Source organism: Miniopterus schreibersii (assembly GCF_964146895.1).
Source record: "Miniopterus schreibersii genome assembly, chromosome: 4".
Classification (NCBI taxonomy): domain Eukaryota; kingdom Metazoa; phylum Chordata; class Mammalia; order Chiroptera; family Miniopteridae; genus Miniopterus; species Miniopterus schreibersii.
Window position 1 is genome coordinate 67,313,223 of NC_138105.1, and position 20,679 is coordinate 67,333,901.

Genomic DNA, 20,679 nt, shown 5'->3' on the forward strand with positions numbered 1-20,679 from the left:
ATAACCAGGGGGAACTTAGATAAAAATGAAAAGAAATGAAAAGCACTCAAAATTGTGAACACATGAGAAATTAAAAACCCACAAAAACAGGCCAATAGTATACTGTGTGGTACACTATACAGAAGTAAAACGTATGACAACATCACAAAGGCCGGGAGGGGGCATTGACAGTAGTACTGCTGTAAGGTACTGGTATAATATCAAGGGGTTATATGTACAGTCATAGGTAATTAGCCACAAATCATAAAAAATACCCAATGCAAAAAGTGGCAAGTAAACAGAAACCAGTGACTCAAGAAGAAACAAGAGAAAGAAAACACAGAACGAGATCACAGATTTAAAGCCAACCACACAAATGTTCTCATTAAATGTAAACATTTCCATAGGACATCTGAAGTGAGGGTAGGACCAGCCCCTTTGGAAGTGCAAAGAGGCCCCTGAGACATAGGAGCCCACGGTTCAGGCTCTGACCACCTCTGATTAAGTAGGTCAACTTGAACAAACCATCTCCTCTTTTTGTACGTGTGCTCCCAACTGTGATGAGGGGGGAGTGGTCCATGCTCTCTAGGTTCCCTGTAGACCCTGATGTTTGAGTTTCTGCCATACCAGATGGAAAAGTGCTGTTGTTTGCAGAGGAAAGCCCGAGAGCACTCCATACAGGACCAAAGGTGACAGAAGCCTCTGCTGAAGACACAGGTGTCAGTTGTCAGAGCAGAAATGAAGCTTTGCATTCTTACCTCTCCTCAAGATCAGGGTGCTGAGCCAATGATGGGGTTATTTAACCTTTTCATCAAACTAATTATCCTTGTAAGGTATCACTTCCAATGATAGTTAAACCCAAATAAAGGCAGATAGTATAAGGAGCTCGCATATCCCTGTCTCTGCACCCCACCCCACCCCCCGCTTACACTCTGTCCTGGAGCTCTTCACAACCGCCTTTGAGGAATTCATCCAAATTACAAAGCCTTGTTCCACTACTGGGCCTTCCTTTACCCAAAGCTGAGCTCCACAGACATGCTCAATTCCAATCACTCAGATCTTGCCCTAAATATCACTTCCTCAGTGAGCTTTGCCAAACACACCTCCCAAATCTAAATTAGGTCTCCCTACCATACATGACTGGCATGCTGTAATTTTCCTTAGCATACTTATTGAATATATTTATTCTGTAAATGATTTTTCCACCAGCCTGTAAGATCTATGATGACCAGGACCTTATATCTGTTTGCTTAGGCCTTATAACCAGTGCCTAAGTTCAGAAAGAGGTCAATAAAATAAATGAGTAGGTTACAGCTTAATACTTTTCCAAGCCCTTCTGAATGTTTCTTCTGGATCCTGACTGCTTAAAAGTCACTGTCACCAATACCTAATTGGGTGACACATATCTGAGAAAAGGTATGACCTGAGCAGCCAGGACGAGACAGCCTCAGAAACTCTGCCTAGGATCCCTGCAGCTTCTCAACTACTTCAAGGTACCGCCTCCTACCCCTCCCTCAGAGGGCCACTTCCCACAGGCACCCAGGAGCCCGGGGAAGTCCCTATGGCTTATAAAAAGATTGTTTCATCACCCAATTCCAAAATAACAGAATCATTTTTAAAAGTCCTTTAAGTTCCCTGGAAAGCTTCTGAACTGTATTATTTTCTTCCTGCCCCCATGAGCAACATATTAGGTGATTTATTTATAAACCATTATCACATTCTAGTTCCTTTTTTTTTTTTAAATCCTCACCTAAGGATATATTTTCAATTGCTTTTTCAGAGAGAGTATGAGGGAAGGGGGGGGGGGGAAGAGAAAGAAACATCCATGTGAGAGAGACACATTGACTGGTTGTTTCCTGTACACACCCCACGAGGGGCAGAAAGTGAACCCACAACCATGGCCCTTGACTGGGAATCAAATCCAAGACCCTTCAGTGAGCAGGCTGACACTCTAAGATGCCAACTTTAAGTTTTATATAAGCCAAAAGATATAGCAGTTTCTTGAAGTTATAAAGAACGACAAGAACATTGAGATTATAGCTACTTACACACATTTTCTGCCTAATGGTCTATGCCATGAGAATCTGCTCTGCCTGTTATCCACTCTCAAATAGGAAAAAAGGCACACTACCCAAAACTAGGTGAGTTCTTCCCCCATAAGGATTCCCCCCTACCGCCTTTTTTTTAAACCAGAAATGACCAACAATAAAATGAGCACAAAGCAGATTTCTAAACTCTTGAGTGTACTTTTTAAAGCTAAATTGAGGCTGGGTAAGCAAGATGTAAGGAAGAGCATACCTTTCCATACTTGCTGAAAAGGTTCTTCAGATCTGTTGCTCGAGTTGTGGAGGACAGTCCACTGACCCACAGATTCCTACCAGAACTGCTGCTGATACGACCTGGAGCAGGAGGGAGATTATGCTTTGTCACCAGGAATAATAGGAAGCATGACCTAAGATGTGGCCCTCTCTTAAACCCTAACCACATCCAATTTCAACTCTTCTTTTTTCAATTTCAACTCTTCTAATTCAAGAATTTAATCACCATCAACATCTAAGACAGAGGTGAAAAATTTGGATGGCAGAAACAGAGTTTTCTTACTTGAGGAATAATCATGTCCAGATCAGTTACAAACTGAAATGTCTTTCAATGATCAGATCTCAACCAAGATAGCAGTTTCTATAACTCGTTACATTACTCAATGGAGAATAGGCTGTAATAGGATGCACTGTAACAGAGTTTTTACTATCCCACAAATGACAACTACAAGAGATATAAAACACAGCATTTTAAACCAATCTCTCAAGATACAATTAGATAAGTTTATTCCAGTAATCCACAATAAAACAAATTATGAGATCCAGAATAAGGCAATTTTCAGGCCCCTCCCTCCTAAGCTAAGGGATCCATTGGTGGCTCCCCACCACATAGGTTAAATCATACCTTTTTCATCTTTAATGATTGGCTTTATATCTTTTTCTTCCTTAAAAGAACTAGAGACAAAAGTTAATGTTAATCATACAGGAAAAAAACAAAAGAGAACTAAATTAAAAATATAATATGTGCTAAAACTGAATACCTACCAGAAAATTAGTCTGAAATAAAATTTTAACAGACACCTTTGCAAGCTTATATTGGATATCTGACTCCCCAAAATACAATGTCAGATTCTTAAGTCAATTCGATTTAACTGGAGAACATTTAGCAATTTAAGAACACAACCATAGCAGGTTGAGAAAAAGAAAAGGAATCAAATCAGCCATTAAAAATACACAAAAAGAAATAAAACACTCTTTAGAGGTAAACTACAATTTCATCAGTCTGGCTGGCCAATTGCAGAAAAAACAGCTTATGTGTGTCATTAAACGACCAATGAAAAGGAGATAGCGTCTGGTCTAAAACTGAGAAAAAACAAACCTCATTTTCTGATCAGCGCCCTCACTGGCTGAGGACTCTTTAGGAGCCGGAGGGACTTCATTACAAGCTTCAAAAGCAAACTTCTTCACGTCTTCTTTGCTATCTCTGGGGTCTGGGCTTGAGGCTTCCTGGGGCGCTTCCGCGACCTCCTCGCTAGAGGCTTCCGCGAGCTCTGAGGCTTTACTACTCTGCTCAACTGGCTCCTCTAGCCCTACAGGCTCACAGTCCGTCCTCTCGTCACCGCCTGTCTGCTCCACGGGCTCCCTTTTCACTACCGCTAACAGGGTGTCTGCCTTGCTCCACTGAGCTTGTGCTGTTGACTCGCTGGCCAAATCTAAATCACCCTCCTCCGGATGGCCGCTGCCAAAAAGGTCCTCTTCCTCCGCAAGCTTTCTGTCTGGCCCCACGCTACTTGTATCCTGTGCAAATGGCTGCTCCAGCTCGGAACCTTCTTCTTTTACTGGCTCAGATTTACAAGTTTCCCCCAAAATGTCGAGTATTTTCTCATTTTCTACGGATTTAACAGGAATAGAATGGCACAAGGTTTAATTACCAGGGAAATAAAGCAATCACAAATGTGGAACTGGCACGGCTGCCACACTAACACGAAGAGAACTGCTAGCTACACAGAGATTGGAAAACCCGTGGGTACACACGTTACACTGGTTACACTACCTGCACTTCAACCGATTGCTAAAGCCGCTACGCTACATGGAAAAGGCCCCCACAGATTTAAACACCTACAACCACTTGGCTGCTTCTCAACAGTCTTCTTCATGTTTTGTTCAAGTCTGGGTCTTCTCACTTATTTCTCCAATGTCCAAGGTGCTGAACTGAATGCAGTCACCATTCAATGATAGCTCAATTTCCAAATTTCTTTGAATTTCTTTTAACAGAACAGTCCAACATGAAAACCAGAAACTCTTCAGATGGCGAGAGATAAACGCAGTCCAGAAGGGGAATAACATGTTGGAAATTTTCATGAAGAAACTCTGTTTCCTCTTCTGGAATCCAGTCACTTCTCAGGTTATAAGTGCCCTGACAACCACTTTATCCTGCCTTAACTGCATTAATCAAATTGACTGCAGAGAAATATCACAAGATCTGTTTCATGTGTAGAAACACATGGAAGAATCACAAGGAGAAATTACGTAAATGCCACTCTATGTGGTTAGAGAGATGAATATAATCACTACATCTCACCACATATATATGACCTCTAGAAACCAGAACAGCTGTTCCACAGATCTGGTGATATGAATGGGTTTCCAATCTCTGATCCTTGTATGATCTGGATTGTCCACCATTAAAATCATTTACAAGACCATAACACAGCATAAAATATATAGACAGCTTGAAAAAAATAGTAGTGAGAAAACTTTCAAACCATAATTGTTGTGTTTCTCTTATCAGTACCTGGCTCCAATAGTGGTTCTTCAATATCCTAATTAAAAAAGAAAAGACAAAAACCACAAGGCACTTAAAAATTGGACAGATCCATTCAAAACAATGCATTTAGTCCTACAATCACTTTGTCATTTTCACCCCAGCAAAAGCAGAATATAGTGGTACTATTTAGTCTGTTCAATTCTCTCCTCAGAGTCTGGCCACTCCACCCCAAGTTCAAGCTGATCTAATGGCCTCCACAGCTGATAGACTCCCCACAGCCAAGGCAGAGGTCACATAGATGGCCACTGCTTTATAAATCAAAACAGATTGGACAAAAAAATGTTTCTACCAACATAAACTATTATTTATAACTGGACCCTCTTAACAAAACCATCTCTCTACCCTGCTTAAAACCTCTCCCAGCTTCCTACTGTATGCAAGACCACCTGCCAAATCCTTTCCCTGGCCCACAAACTCTGGCAGTCAGGCCCACCTGCTTCTGCAGCCACCCCCTTGCCCCTCTGCCCTTACTTTGTATACTCCATCCTTACAGTGAGCCATGCTCCCTTCTATCCCAAGTCTTTTTTTCCCCTTTACCAGGCTAACTCCTGACCGATGTCAGACCTTAATTAGAATAGGACTTCCTCTAGGAAGACTTCTAGGTGCTTTTGCTGGCCAACTACCTGAACTTCTCCCTCATCAAACTTCTCTTTCAGTTCATTCTTGTTGGTTAACTCTGCCCCCACTAGACTCAAAACTCCAAAACTGGCCGGTTTGGCTCTCAACCTCTTATCCCCAGCACCCAGCTCAGTATCAATGCTCAAGGAATCATTTGTACATACATGTACACATCCCTTCCCACTATGGAAAATTAGCTACTCATGTAAAGTTTCCAACCATGCAGAAACAGATTTTCACTTACCGAAGGTACTTTGAAGTCCAATGATGAAGCATCCAAAGTGCTCTCGAAGCATTCCCCGTCTACCTGAAAGATGATGGAACGTCACTTTGTGGGGACAGAGCTGTGAATGCCAAGGCCTATAACTCACTATGTTCCAGGCAACCCAAGTGTCTATTTCCTTCAGACATCTACTGCCATCCGTAAGTAAACTGTTAGAGTATTCAGTTTATTACTTGCCTCCCTGCCCCCATACCTGCTCCAGCAGAGGATAACACCAGCATCACTGATAAAGGCTTGCAGATGGTAGGTATTCTGTCAGCATTGCCCAAATGAATAAATTCACTTTCCAGGGAGTTTCCACATACTGGTGCTCTAATTACATCACTCAGTCATAGAATTCCCAAAGTAGAACTCAAAACCAGGCACGTCTCCAATTTCACTTGGTAGCAATACTTTTAAAATAACAGTAACTGGGCACTTTCTTCTAGAGTGCTTTATTTAACAAACACTTAACTTGACTGTTTCCTTTTTATTGTTTACTATACCAAAAAATAAAATACAAGAAAACCCCAACTTATCTTAATTAAAGGTTATTAAATTTTTAATGTTTTTTACCTAAGCAAAATACAAAACTACCCCTTCCAGGTATTTTCTCTTTTTTCATTTTCTAGGTTTGAACCTTATAACCTGGACACTCCCATTAACCAAGAAGTTAGAAACCAAGTACATGCTCTGAAAATAATTAACATTGATAAAACAGGATCACAGAGAAGGCAAATCAATTCCTTAATACTATCCTAGGTGGAGGTGTAGTGATGTTTGGAGTTTGTGACTTCTGACCTTGAAAGTTTAAAGTTCAGCCCTTCGAGGGCAGGTTTTCCAGTTTAAATGGAGAGAATTTACCACCAAGGTTCAGATCCTAAACAGTGTTTATGGTGATTGATTTTACTGCTTGCTATTTAATCAACCCCAAACATGTTCTTGCTCATATAAAAAGCATGTAAGTATTGGAAGCCTCGGGGCTCCTGGCACATTCCATGTGTCTCAGTGTTACCTACAGCATGTTCTGTGAGCTGAGATGGGAACTCGCTCAGCTGTGCAGCCACATACTCTTTGCTATCACAAAGGGAATCGAGGATGCTGTCCGTGCCATCCTCCCCAAAGTCTGGGGCACTGCTGTTCTCGACTTCAGCTTCTTCTAACACACTAACGTCCATCATGTCAATATTCTGCAAGCTGTCCAAACTTGCTTCCACATCCTCCTATGAAGAGGAATGAGAGGTGTCAATGACGAGGTAGACCAGGACTCGAAGCTCCTGCTGCTGTCTTCACTGTCACGCCACATACCTGCCCGTCTCTGGAATCCTCTTCCAGGCCATTGTCTTCTGTGCCTTCTTCCTCAGTCTTCTGTCCTAATTACAGAATAATTGTTCAATCAGATAACAATTCAGGTCTGGCCTCATAATTAGTTTATGCAGAATGATAGATTTCAATCTTAGAGAGAACATGTTACAAGGAAACCAGATGAAGTTTAGTTTGTTCTAATATGTGTAATTCTGTCTTCATTGGGATATGAATATCTAGGATTTCTGTAATACTATCAGACAAAGCATTCTGATTTTGCACAAAATACCTAAGAGCTTCAAAAGATTTCAAAACCACTCCGAAGTAAAACAAACACCCCAAAAAAAGAGCAAAAGATAACGGTATTTTCAACAAACGTAACTTTGAAAATATAATATCCATCTAGTAATAAAAGAAATGCAACCCTACATAACATTCTGGATTATTAACTTGCTGGCTTTCCCTACATTCTACCATTTTAAGCAGGCTGCCTGCCTTTCATCAGTCTCTCGCTCAGGAACTTTTATTTGCAAGGCAAAGGCTACCATAAAGTCCATGGTCAGCTTAAATCTTATGAATGAAAAACAACTATTTACAGTTGATGCTAGGTATTCCCAAGTGGAGCTGGAGGGGAAGGAGAAGCTCCACGTGTACTGAAAGCCTTAAAAATGCACATGTTCTTGCCCTAGCCAGTTTGAGTCAGTGGTTAGTGTTGGCCTGCAGACTGGAAGGTCCTGGGTTTGATTCTGGCCAAGGGCACGTACCTCGGTTACAGGCTCAATCCCGGGCCCTGGTCGGTGTGAGAGTGGGAGACAGCCAATTGATGTGTCTCTTTCACAATGATGTTTCTCTCTCTCTACCCCCCCTTCCACTCTCTCTGAAAAAGCAATGGAAAAAATATCCTTGGGTGGGGATAAAAAAAAAAAAAAAGTACATGCTCTTTATTCCAGGTGTTCTCCTTAAGACATGCACTAAAATGTCTGATAAGGGATTCAAAACATAAGTATTTATTCCACCTAGGAAGTGTACATAGCCTAAACATCTGAAAGGAAAACAAATTATAGCACATTTTGTTCACATGTGGGATATCAGAGTGGAGTGTAACCTGGCAATATCTGGAGACATTTTGGGGGGCATCAGACCTGGGTTGTGTGTGCTACTGGAATCTAACTAGTGGATAGTGAGTGACCGGGGATGCTGCTTACCACACTGCATAGGACAGTGCCCCACCACAAAGAATTATTTATTCCAAATAGTCAACAGTGCCAAGGTTGTAAAAACCTCTGGTACACCATACAATGTCTTGCAACTTAAAAAAAATAAATAAGCTCTCAAGGAATACTTATTGATATGGCAAAATTCCCGTAAAATTACAAAAAGAAACAATACCACACAGATGTACTTTTATTAAAAAGCACATATATGTTTGTATACATGCAAGCGTGAAGATGAATACAGAGGAAGATGACTGAGGCAACCACCAACAGTGGTTAAAGTCTGAGTGGTATAATTAGAGATCGTTTTATTTTTACACACGTACTTTTTACATTTTCCAAATTATTGAGAAGTATTATTATTTTTTGTTAATCCTCACCTAAGGATATCTTTTCCACTGCTTTTCAGAGAGAGTGGAAGGGAAGAAGGGAGGGAAAGAGGGGCAGAGAGAGAGAGAAATATTGATGTGAGAGAGAGATTGACTGGTTGCCTCCAGCAGAGCCTGACAAAGGACAGAATCCACAACACAGGTACATGCCCTTGACAGGGACTCAAACCCATGACCCTTCGGTGGGCAGGCCAACGCTCTAACCACTGAGCCTACCGGTGAGGGTGAAAAGTAGTTATAAATTTTTAAAACAAACAAAAAAATTAAACATAAGTAACCTCATTTTTTTTTAATCCTCACCTGAAGATATGTTTTTATTAATTTTAGAGAAGAAGAGAGAGAAAGACATCGATGTGAGAGAGAAACATTGATTGGCTGACTCCTATACATGCCTGACTGGGGATCAAACCTGCAACTTAGGTATGTGCCCTGACTGGGAATCAAACCCATAACCTTTTGGTGTACAGGATGATGCTACCACCAACTGAGCCCCCAGCCAGGGCAGAAACTTCAATCTTTAACTAAAGATTCACACTGCAATGTCTATACCTTAAGTATCACATTTACCCTTATTATCAGTAATCACTCAAGAAATGTAGTTTTATTACATGTCAAATACTGTATTCTCTACGTCTTATTGTTTAACACTCCCCATAATGCTAGCAGGTTTAGTATCTGCATTTGATACAGAAGAATTTGGTTCAGCTCCAAAGCTGGGACTCAAAAACGCAGCTGTACCACTTCCCATTACATCTAAACCTAGCATATACTTTTGAAATACACTAAGAATGTTTGCCAATCGCAACCAATTTCTAGGCCTCTAAATAGTATTCTGCAGTGCACACACAAGATGTAAACAAGAGAGATGCATATCCTAAACCTTCACCAAAAAGTGCCCTAAATAAGAATGGAAATGACAAATGCTGAGCAGATAGGCTATACCCCAATCCCAAGGGCCTGGTCTCTGCTGACTAAAAGCTGAAAAAGGGGCTGGGGGGGGCAATAGGATAGAAACTAGAAAATCAAATTTTAGTTTCCCACATAAAACCTAATTCAAAATTTTAACCTTTTAAAACACATCCACACTCCTTCCACAATTTTAGCTATGTTTTACTTTTAAAACGCAACAGTCACTCTTGACTTCCCAAAATTAGTCCCACTCTGTGGCACAGACTCTGGAAAACAATTGGTTAATTTCTCTTGATCACTTTTATGTAATCTTGAGGACCTAATTTCGACCAGGACACCATAAGCGTCTAATCCTTTTTATCACTAACCACCAGCCCAAACACCTCCAAAGAATAGGCTGGCTCAACAATGTACAGGTGCTATCCTCTGTCCCTGGACTTTAGGCCACCTATTCCATCTCTGGACATCGGTGACCTCTCTGAAAAAGGGGAAGGGATCAGTGCTAGAGCTACACTGGTATAAACATTCTCTTTATACCAATGAAAGTGACTATTACCAAAGCTTTCTGGACAAAAAGCTAACTCCACATAGTTTTGATTTGACCTAAGCTTTAATCCAGGCATTCAGATAGGCTTTTAAAGCACCTAGCTAAGGTTCAGTTTATCTAATGATGTAAAGATCCCTGTTAGGAGCCAAGAACATTTAGATTAGTAAGCCTTAAACCTCAATAGTTTTAAACAAGCATCTACATTAAAAACTTTTAAACTAACTTAAGTTGTTTCATAGCTATTGTAAAACAGGCTTTCAGACCATGGATAATTTAACAGTGAAGCACATAGAGCTAGTTGTATGTTTCCTGCTGTAGACCAGTCTCTCAGTCTGTATTCATTTAGACCAGGGGTGAGGAACCTTTTTCCTGCCCAAGGCCATTTGGATATTTATATCATCATCTGAGGGCCATACAAAATTATCAACTTAAAACTTAGCTATGAAAAAAGCTCCTAGATTTATTGAATTTCAAGTCCCGCCTGTGGTTGCCTACTGGGCCAGACCCAAATTGATTTTACAGGCCTTATACAGCCCACGGGCCAGACATTCCCCACCCCTGGTTTAGACAGTATTCATAGCTGAAGTATAGTTCAATACAAGAGCAGAAAAAACACATCAATGTTTAATATTAAACACAATGTAAATCCCTTTATGGAACCTAACTAAAAAAATTTAACCTTTCAAAACACACTGTACAAGTTTTAACAACTTAGATAAGTTATAGAAAAGTTTTCCTTCTAGGAAAATCTGTTTAAAACTTAAACTGAAATTGTTGAAAATGCAACAAAATAACTTCTTTTTACTTTCTAAGCAATTGTCCTCCACTGCCTGAATTATATTGTCGTTATCATTATAAAATCTAATAATGAGGACAACAGCCAATAAGGGCAGCAAGGTTTCAAAGTTTTATGGAATTAAATCCTACCAAAAAATAACTGGTATTAGCCATAAAAAGGAATTGATATATGGCACAACATAAATATACCCTGAAAACATAATGCTCAGTGAAAGAAGGCAGACACAAAAGGCCACATATTGTATAATCCTACTTATATGAAAAGTCCAGAACAGGCAAATCTACAGAGACAAAGTCAATTGGGTATTGTCAAGAGCTGAGGGCGGGGGAAACGAAGAGTGATTGCTCATGGACAAGGGGGTTTCTTTTTGGGGTAATGAAAATGTTCTAGACACTGGTGATGATTGCAAATCCTTGTGAATAAGCACTGCATTGTATACTTTACATGAATTTTACATTATTTGAATTATATCTCAATTTTTTAAAAATCACACTGGTAAAAACATAGGCTGGATACAAACTAGGGGTAGCTTTCACAGTGTCTTCCTGTAGTTCTTTTAAAATATCAATGAAAAGAGCTGAGAGGTTTTTAGTATATATTTTAATTTTACTTGGAGTCCTCCTCCAGCACCCTGACAGAGCTATTTGTTAGCTGGTGAAGAGCAGGCCTAATTATGCGATGGAGAGCAATGACAGCCAAAGACATTCTCTTCCTGGCCTGGAGGGCAGAAAGAGTGCTAAAAACCCAGTTCTCTAAGTAAGCTCTCAAAACAAACAGCCTCAAGCATCAATAAATACAGGCAGATACCTTTAACATATCTCTTTGCTGTTTTCTTGTTTGTGGCGTCCAATGTGATGCCAATTTCATCAGGATCCTGCCCTTCTTCCTTAACTGCCTGTCAGGAAGAGATGGATTTTACATTATCAAGAGCTGCAGGGCACAAATTATTCTTTTTTAGTAACAACTTCTAACCCTGCCTTGCAAAGAGCAAGTCTGGTTCTGCTATCTGGGCTTTAAGCCCAAAACGCACAGGATGAACCCAGCACAACTCTGGGTCCCACACCCACAAGATAAAGGGGTGTGTGAGCTGGGTCTTCCAAGTCGGGGTCAAGGACCAGTTACAAAATGTCCCCTAACCTCAGAATTGCCCAACCTTCTAGTTTAAGTTAACGCAACAAATAATAAGAGACTTGTACTTGGTCTACAAGGTGTTCCATAAGCCATCTTTGACCTGGGGTGGCAGAGGGAGAACAAACAGACTGGACTGAGGGAGGTGCCTCAGTGCTTTCCTCTTTCCTGGCACAGGGCTGGGCACTCAACAGTAAACTCACAAGTTCCACGCTCTTAAGCTTGCGCATGGCTCAGCGGTTGAGCATTGACCTAGGATCCAAGAAATGGTGGTTCGATTCCCGGTCAGAGCACCGATGCTCGGGGTTGTGGGTTCGATCCCCAGTCCGGGGTCTGCAGGAGGCAGCCAATCAATGACTCTCTAATCATTGATGTTTCAGTCTCTCTCTCTCTCTTCCTCTCTCTGAAATCAATATAGATGTATTAAAAAAAAAAAAAAAGCTTGCTATGGTTGGAGACATTACAATCCTTCATATTCAATTTTTGTGTTATGTGCTCTGTGGTGGATAATAAACACAGAATGTCAAGATAAAAACAGGGAGGGGGAGCTGCACTTTACAGAGGGTGATCACGAAGGTGACATCTCAAGCAGACCCAAAATGACGACAGGGAGTCAGCCAGAAGACCTGGGAGAAGAGCAGTCTGGCGCAGGGCAGGGTAAGTGCAAAGGCCCTGGGGGCAGGAACAAGCACAGTTCCCTTTCCTATAAGATCTCAAAGGTCCTCCGGTCATCTGTTCTCCATGGAGAAACTCTCCAGGGAGGTTTTCATCTGAGGCTCAGAGAGAAGAAAGCACTTGTCCAAGGTCACAAAGCCCAATCTAAAACTCGAGTCTCGGGAGGAGTCCAGGGGCTACCCTAGCGTCTAAGAAGGCGGGCTGACAGCGCACTTGAGGCGACTGGCTGGTAGGAAACAAGGCACAGAGAGGGGCGATGACGGGGCAAGGTCACACAGCCCGCCCCCACGGTCCCCGACAGCCCAGACCAGGGGTCGGCTAAGCAGCAGGGCGGGCCGGGACTCCCAGGTCCAGAAGTTAGTGACAGGTCCACGCGGGGGCGTATTCCGACCTCCTGCGTCACCCCCCCAGCCGGAGCCACCTCACCTTCTTCAATCGCTCCATCAGGACGCTCTTGTTGCCGCCTGTGTCCAGGTTCCTCTTCTTCAGCTCTGCCCGCAGGTCGATCACCCGCAGTTCGCTGAGCCGCCGCGTCCCTGCCTCCGAGACGCCCGGACCAACAGCGGCCGTGCCAGAGCCCGAGTTGCTGGACCCTGCCAGAGTCTCTGCCATCCCGAGTTTCCCGTCTCCGGCACCCACCCCCGACACCGCCAGCGGCTGTAGCGGCTCTGAGCACAAAATGGCGCCGCCTAAGAGGAAAACGCACTCACTTCCTCCCGCCCTGCTCTCCGGCGGTGCATGCGTTCTTAGCAGCAACGGGCTAGCGCGTCTACCTACCGCAGGTTCCCAGCGACAACGCGCAGGCGCCGTATGTTCAGCACGCATGCGTCCCGGCTTTTCGCGGCGGGAGGCTGGAGAGACGTAACGCGCCTGCGCACATCCCCCAGGGCTCTCTCCACGCATTTGCAAATGCTACGGTGTCGGTCCCGCGCCTGGTGCGCCTGCGCAGAAGCGGGGCGAGCCGGGGCGGCTTGAGCAGTTCTCTGGCAGGCGGCGCCATTTTGTGCCAGGAGCTGAGAGAACCCCGGCCCGGTTCTGTGTGAAGTGGGTGGCGGAGCCAGGGTCCCTGGAATGGCGGAGACTCTCTCAGGCCTAGGCGATTCGGGTGCGGCGGGCGCAGCGGCTCTGAGCTCCGCCTCGTCCGAGACCGGGACGCGGCGCCTCAGCGACCTGCGGGTGATCGATCTGCGGGCGGAGCTGAAGAAACGGAATCTGGACTCGAGCGGCAATAAGAGCGTTTTGATGGAGAGGCTCAGAAAGGTGGAGCCGGGGCCCTCAGGGTGGACAAGAGTTGGGTCGGGGGACCCCCGCGGCCGCGACAGAGTTTCCTTATTCTCGCCGCCCGCCTCTGGCCTCATTTGCGGCCTGCGCCCGGCCTGGCGCTCCGAGCTTCTCCCTGCTTCTGCTAGGCCCCAGCGGGAGCTGCGAACCCAGCCAGACCAGGTTCAAATCCCAGCGCCGCATTGGGGCGAGAAAAATAAAATATGACGCGAACGGAGGAGGCCGCCGCGGCCCCGCAGCTCTAGATGGCGGGTTATAGCGACCGAGAGTTGCTGTTTTCCGCATCAGCCACTTTGCTGAGGGCTTTCCTCTCATTGTCTCTTCCAAGCCTCCAAAAGTGTATAGGGAACCCTGAAATCCTCACTTTCTAGGTGAGGCAGGAGACTCGGCCAAGGTCACACGGTCCGGGAGAGGAGGCGATGGGATTTGACCCCAAGCCGGCTGATAACTTGTGCCCGCGTTGGCCGCGGGGGTCTTTTCTGGAAAGATAGAGGCTTATTGTACCCTTAGGGCCAACAAGCCTTGAATAGGAGGTTAGTTTATAAAGTAAGCGTGTCAAGAAAATATTTGAAGGGGGCAAAACAGTGGGGTTTGCCATCCCTGGCTTGGGGGTATAACACGGAAGGAAAGTGTTATTTGCAGGAATGAACAGAAACGTAAAAGACAGACTTGGGGAGGACACCGAGATAGCTTCAGGACTTGCCCTAGAGGGAGTGTGTGACTGGACTTGGGGCTCAGTCAGGTCTCAGTGGCTTGTTCTTTGACGTGGAAGACGTTTAATCCTTTAAAAGACTGTTTCTTCCTGTGTAAAAAGAAGGAAAAAATAGTGCTTTTGTTTTAGGACTGAGGTTGACTGAAAAGGCCTTGGCATGTTGCCTAGCACATGTAAACACTGAGGATATGATCGTTGTCACAATTCACTTTTTCTCTGTGCCACCATGTGTTGTTTGCAAAACGGGGGCAATAGTCCCTACCCTTCAGGGATACTGAAGGGTAGGTGTGAAAAGCACAGTTAAGTAAATGTCTGCATCCCTGACCTTTTTCTTATTCCTGTTGCCTTCTTTCTTTACCTTTTCCACACCTAGATCCTCTTGTTCTGAGACCCTCTCAGCCTTGACAACTATCTCCCACCCCCTGCAGAAAACGTGGTTTGTGACTCATTCCACCCTAGCTCCCAAACAACTGAGGATTGGGGTTTTATTCTTTTATTAATTGCTATTGAGAGGAATTAGGCATTTTTCCTATTTTCTAGATAAGGAAGCTCAGGCTGGAGAGTGGTGAGTTGATAAATCCAGAGCCAGTTGGGGCCTTTCTAACCAGAACTTGTATTTTTTTTACTATGGATGGATACTAACTTCTTTTATTCATTCACTAGGAATACAAACTTCTTTTATTCAGTGCAGGCAGTTCATTAACCAAGATGTATACCTGGAGAAAATGCAAGGAGGGTTGGCACTTGAGATGTAGTCCATGTTCTTAACCACCAGGGCCTCCCCGTCAACAAAACCAAATTGTTTACTCCCCCCCTCCCCCCAAACTTCCCCCTCTTGCTCCTCTGCACCCTTCCCCAATCTACAGGCCTGCAAAGCTGATAAGATGTTATTGAATCCTCCTGTCAGGCTGGAGGCTGAGACTGGTGTGTGACTTCAGGAATCTTCCATCACTGTCATCTTTGACGGGAGAAATACATCCCTTCTTCCTCCTTCAGTTTCTTAGGGACTTGGGCACTATGCAAATACCGTGAGCCTATACACCCATCTGCTACCATGCCCAAGCAAGTCTGGAATTACTACTGATCTCTTTCTCTTCCACTTCTGTCATCCAGTTTGTATCCCTTCCTTGGTTTATTTTTCCTGGAAGGGCAAAAAAGGAATAGGTGGAGGGAACACACAAAGTTGATTTGCAAAGGCTTGTAAGGATGACTTAGAACCCTCAGTCCACCTAGAGATGACATAAAGACTGCACGACAGTGAGACATAGGGTGAAATGTACACCTCCTGTGTAGAGCTGTTCTTCTATTCTCTTGGTCCAGAATTGTGTGTCCCTAGCAAGAGGGTAAGGGACTTTCTGGTTGTCTGTTCCTTGATCCCAGGGCAGAACTCTGATTTTTTCTAACTCTGGCTTCAGAGAGAAGGGAGAGGTTTTCTTTGCTCCTGATATAGAGTAGGTAGATGCAGGACTCCCAAGCCCCATTCTAAATTCAGATAGCAAGCTGGAAACTCCTAAGAATCTAAAACTGTCTACAAATAAAACAGTATTTGAAGTGGGTCTAAAAGAAAATTATGCTCACAGGATAGTACAATAAAAAGAGAAAGGGTTAGTAGTAACAACTGAACATGAAGCCCAGTATCCAGGGGTGTTTTCAGTGACATGTTCGGTACTGATTTGCTGTACGTGGGTGGGGCTGTTGAAGGGAATGACAAGTTCTTGGGGTGGGAGGCTGGGCTTGCCCAGAGCTTCTTGCAATTCTGTATCCTTTGAGATGGGTCCCCTAGTGGCTGAGAGCAAGACCTTTAGAGTCAGTTGTAGACGAGGTAATACATGTCATGTCTTGTCCTATGCCACACACAGTAGGAACTCAGCCAGTGAGTGTTAGTATTCTATACAGACAGTGCCAACTGCAGGCATGGCGTGGAGAGGGGATAGAAGGTCAAATATTGAACACGTTGCTGGGTGAAGTCATAGGAAATTGGAGAGTGTGCCTTTCCGTTTTTTTAGTTCCATTGAGCCTGGGGATAGGATAAACCAGATTGTGTGATAATGTTAAAAATAAGCCGAATGTTTGTTCAGTGCTTGCTTTACATGGGCAATAGAGTTCACACACAGCTTTTAAGGGTAAGTACTGTACTTTTATGTAACCCCAAGTTACCAACGGAGCAGAAAAGTCAGAGTGATTAAGTAAATCTCTTTAAGACCACACAGCTGAGAACTGGTAGAGTCTGACTCCAGAGCCCTTGCTTCAAAGTGTGGAGCAAGAGAAAGAATGAATGGAAGGGGTGGAGATGATGCATTTCCAGATCAGTGGCTGTGAAAGCCAAGTCTGCTGACTTTCATGGTGAACTTTTTTTTTTACCTTTCCTTTAGGCCATTGAAGATGAAGGGGGTAATCCTGATGAAATTGAGATTACGTCTGAAGGAAACAAGAAGACATCAAAGAGATCTAGCAAAGGTATCAAGGATTTTATGAGTGCTGCTAATGTTAAAGAGCTTTCTTCAAAACTAATTTCTTTGCTAATGTGCCTCATTTACTTGGTTGTGTTTGGGGTTAGAATGAAGCCTTGCATTTTTTTTCAAGATCACTGTATTTTGTTTCTGTGCTACTTGAGAATTCATAGGGTGGAAGGGGTATTTACACCTTTACTCATTTTCCTCTGTAGGTTTCTCAGCAGCCTTTGCTTATCCAGGCCCTTAACCTTCCTTAAATAGAGAGTAATTATGATGGTTTGAGTCTACTATTGCTCTGACTTGTGGAAACTAACTCCCCTTTTACATGCTACCTGGCCAAAACAGAGTTGTCACTTTTAAAGACATTGCTTTAAAAAACTACCTTCTGTGTAAAAGCAACCTTCCACATAGCTTTAATGACCCTCACCACCTGACCCAAACCTCCCTTTCCCACTTCCTCCCCCACTACCTTCTTCTACTACTTTCCAGGTTTTCATCAGGCCACAAACATGTGGTTCACTCTCTTGGCCCTCTGCGTTCTGCCCACTCTTCTTCCCCGCGTGTCTGAATTCATGTCCTAGTTAATCAAGAGACAACTTCTGATCCCACCAATAGCAACTCTTGTGTCCTTTCATCCTCTTCACTGCGATGACCTAGTTCCTTCTATCTTGCTTATGTCGTTCCTCCTGTGTCATAACCAGATTGTTGAGGGCAAGAACTGTATCTTCCTTGTTTTTCTTTCCCCTCGGTAATTACTCTAATGTAGTAACATTCTTTCTGTTTTAAGAAAGAATCGGCTAAAATTGAGCATTTGGACTATCCTGAAAGGTCCCTTGGGTGATTGGAGGCTTTGTTGCTCAGGCTCCAAAACAAAATGAAATAATCATATTACCTGGCCAGTAATGAAGAAAGAACTGGGTTTGAAATGTCTGAGAGGCAGTCACCAATGTGAGCCACACTGTGTGGTGTAAGCTCTGGGAGAATAGCAGTCTTGACCTCACCTTGGAATGTAGTCACTTCCATGATACATTGGTCCATGATACATTGTGCATTTTTGCCTTTGCCCAAGTAAATGTCTTTGCCAAGGGAAAATGTACTGGAAAATCAATAGAAAAAGACAGTCGTGGTGGGGGAAAATTGAGCTTGTGAATCTTCTTTTTGCTTTCCTTTTCCTTTAAAAAAATATATTTGTACTAAGGTTTTTAAAAATATAGACATGCATTAAGTAAAATGTAGAAGTTCTTTCTCCATCAGGAGGAAACCTAATAGAAGGTTGGGCATGCTTTCCCAGACTTTTCTGTGTATATACAGTCATTTAAAAATAAATACATAACGATGCAAATACACCTGTGTACATGTATTTTTCTTTGCTTTAAAAAAATAGGTCCTGCCCTGGCTGATGTGGTTCAGTGGTTAGAGGTCAAGAGTTCGATTCCCTGGGTTCATTTCGCATGTACCTGGGTTGCAGGTTCAATCCCCAGCCCTGGTCGAGCACCTGCGGGAGACAACCAATCTATGAATCTATGTGTCTCTCTCGCATCAATGTTTCCCTCTCTCCCTCCCTGTCCCCCCACACACCCTCCCCCCCTTCCACACTCTCAAAATCAATGGAAAAAATATTTTGAGGACTAACAACAAAAAAAGGTCCTATACAAAACATTTTATGATTTGCTTTTTTCACTTAACATGTTAAGGGCATCTTTCCATAGTTCAGCAATTAAAAGATCTCATTCTTTTTAAATAGCTTAATAGTAATCTTTCATATGATGTACAACAATTTAGCTCATCACTAGACTGTTGAGATTATTTTCCAATTTTCACTCAGCATTTCCAATATTCAGTGCTGCCATGAAACAGAAATGTCTCTGTGGTTAAAGAAATATACTTTTTGATAACTAGAAGTAAAATTTTACGGTCAAAGAATATGTGCATTTTATTTATAATAGCTACTCCAACAGTCTGTACTGGTCAGTCTCTCGCCCAACAATGTGAGGGGAGTGCCTATTTCTTTAAACTCTCATTTAACATGAGTATTACTTATCTTTTTTATTGTTACCTCTTATAAAGAAGAAAGATATTTTGTTGTATTGATCTGCATTTCTCCACAGGTAGGTTTTCATTTGCATTTCTTCACAGATTAGACAGCTTTTGATAATTGACTGTCTATATTTACAAAATTGCTTTTCCATGCCCTTTGCCCATTTTTCTACCGGGTTGTTTGTCTTACTTCTAAGGGCTCTCTATAAAATATTGCAATTGTTTTTTCCCCAGACTGTCATTTGACTTATCTTGATTGTGGTGTTTTGGTCATTAAAGTTCTAATTGTTAATTTAGGAAGTGCTGTCAACCTATTCTGTACGTTTTCTAGATTTTATGTTGTGTTTTAAAGGACTCTCCTCCCTTTAAATATAGAAAATATTCTACATTGTAGAGTAATAGTCATGATTTTATTTTTACATTTAAATGTTTAAGTCATTTAGAGTTTATTTTGGCATATGTTGTGAGGTAGGTAGGAATCAAAATAAGGAATATTTCTGTCAGATTCTTCTTGCCTTTTCCTAGTCACACTTCCCCCTCCTCCTCCCAAAACAATTTTGTGATTACTGTCACCATGGATTCGTTTTGCCTGTTCCGGAACTTTGTGTAAAGTAGAACCATTCAGTACAATTGCTTTTGTGTCTAGTTTCTTTGCTCAGCATAATTAGTTCTATTTGGAGGTTTATAGGACATTTTGGTATTTGATATGGCAAATCTGTAAGTTCTACTTAATTATTTTCAACTACCTTGTTAGATTGTATCAAGATTTTAACTGAAAATACTGGAGAGTTCTAACCCATTTGATGAGCAAACTCAAAATGGTTTAAAATCAGCATACTGATTATTTTAATCAGAATATTTGAAAGCATATCTCAGGTAATCTCAGCACTCCTCCAGAGTAGTTTTACACCAATAATTTGTTAATTATCAGCAAAGTAAATTTAACTGGAAAAACAAAGTCAGCGCATTTGCTTTTTGTTTATTTTTCTTTGTTGATAATCCTCCTCTGAGGATTTTTTTCCTTTGACTTTTTTATTGTTGTTTGGTTGTTAATCTGCACCTGAGGATATTTTTTCCCATTGATTTCCAGAGAGAGTAGAAGGGAGGGACGGATGAGGCGGGGGAGAGAGGGAGCTATCAACTGGTTGCCTCCCCCACTCACCCCAACCTGGGGAGGCTGGAGAATGAACCTGCAACCCAGGTATGTGCCCTTGGCAGGGAATTGAACCCACGGCCCTTGGGTGATGGGCCCATGCTCTAACCACTGAACCACACCAGCCAGAGCACATTTGCTTTTGCTACTGGGTCATTTGTGTTCTTATGTATATATGTATATGTTTTTCTGAACTGTTTGAGCATAAGTTCCAAAAATGTGCCCCTTCACCTTAAATACTACAGTATTGCCTAAAAGTGAGGACATTACATAGCATTTATTATCAAAATCAAGAAATTAACATTGATACAATGCTATTATCTAAGCTTAAACATTATTTAAATTTAGACAT

The 20,679-nt window shown here is 42.6% G+C and overlaps 2 protein-coding genes across 5 annotated transcripts in view; one reads left to right on the forward strand and one right to left on the reverse strand.

Moving 5' to 3' along the window:
- The window catches only part of SAFB2 (scaffold attachment factor B2), a 34,325-nt gene extending 20,918 nt beyond the window's left edge, over positions 1–13,407 (reverse strand). Inside the window, exons 1-9 of the mRNA XM_081134200.1 lie at positions 13,118–13,407; positions 11,696–11,783; positions 7,034–7,098; positions 6,741–6,948; positions 5,708–5,766; positions 4,813–4,840; positions 3,397–3,907; positions 2,923–2,972; positions 2,278–2,378 (exon numbers count right to left, since the gene is read on the reverse strand). Coding sequence (XP_080990326.1) covers positions 2,278–2,378; positions 2,923–2,972; positions 3,397–3,907; positions 4,813–4,840; positions 5,708–5,766; positions 6,741–6,948; positions 7,034–7,098; positions 11,696–11,783; positions 13,118–13,303 — 1,296 coding nt within the window. The 5' untranslated portion in view covers positions 13,304–13,407. The remainder of the gene's footprint in view (positions 1–2,277; positions 2,379–2,922; positions 2,973–3,396; positions 3,908–4,812; positions 4,841–5,707; positions 5,767–6,740; positions 6,949–7,033; positions 7,099–11,695; positions 11,784–13,117) is intronic.
- Positions 13,408–13,567: 160 nt separating this feature from the next.
- SAFB (scaffold attachment factor B) overlaps positions 13,568–20,679 on the forward strand; it is a 35,120-nt gene continuing 28,008 nt past the window's right edge. The window contains exons 1-2 of one of the 4 annotated variants that reach the window (XM_081134203.1): positions 13,568–13,951; positions 17,057–17,141. In XM_081134203.1, coding sequence (XP_080990329.1) covers positions 13,763–13,951; positions 17,057–17,141 — 274 coding nt within the window. In that variant the 5' untranslated portion in view covers positions 13,568–13,762. The remainder of the gene's footprint in view (positions 13,952–17,056; positions 17,142–20,679) is intronic. The other 3 variants (XM_081134204.1, XM_081134202.1, XM_081134201.1) reach the window with 3 other exon arrangements.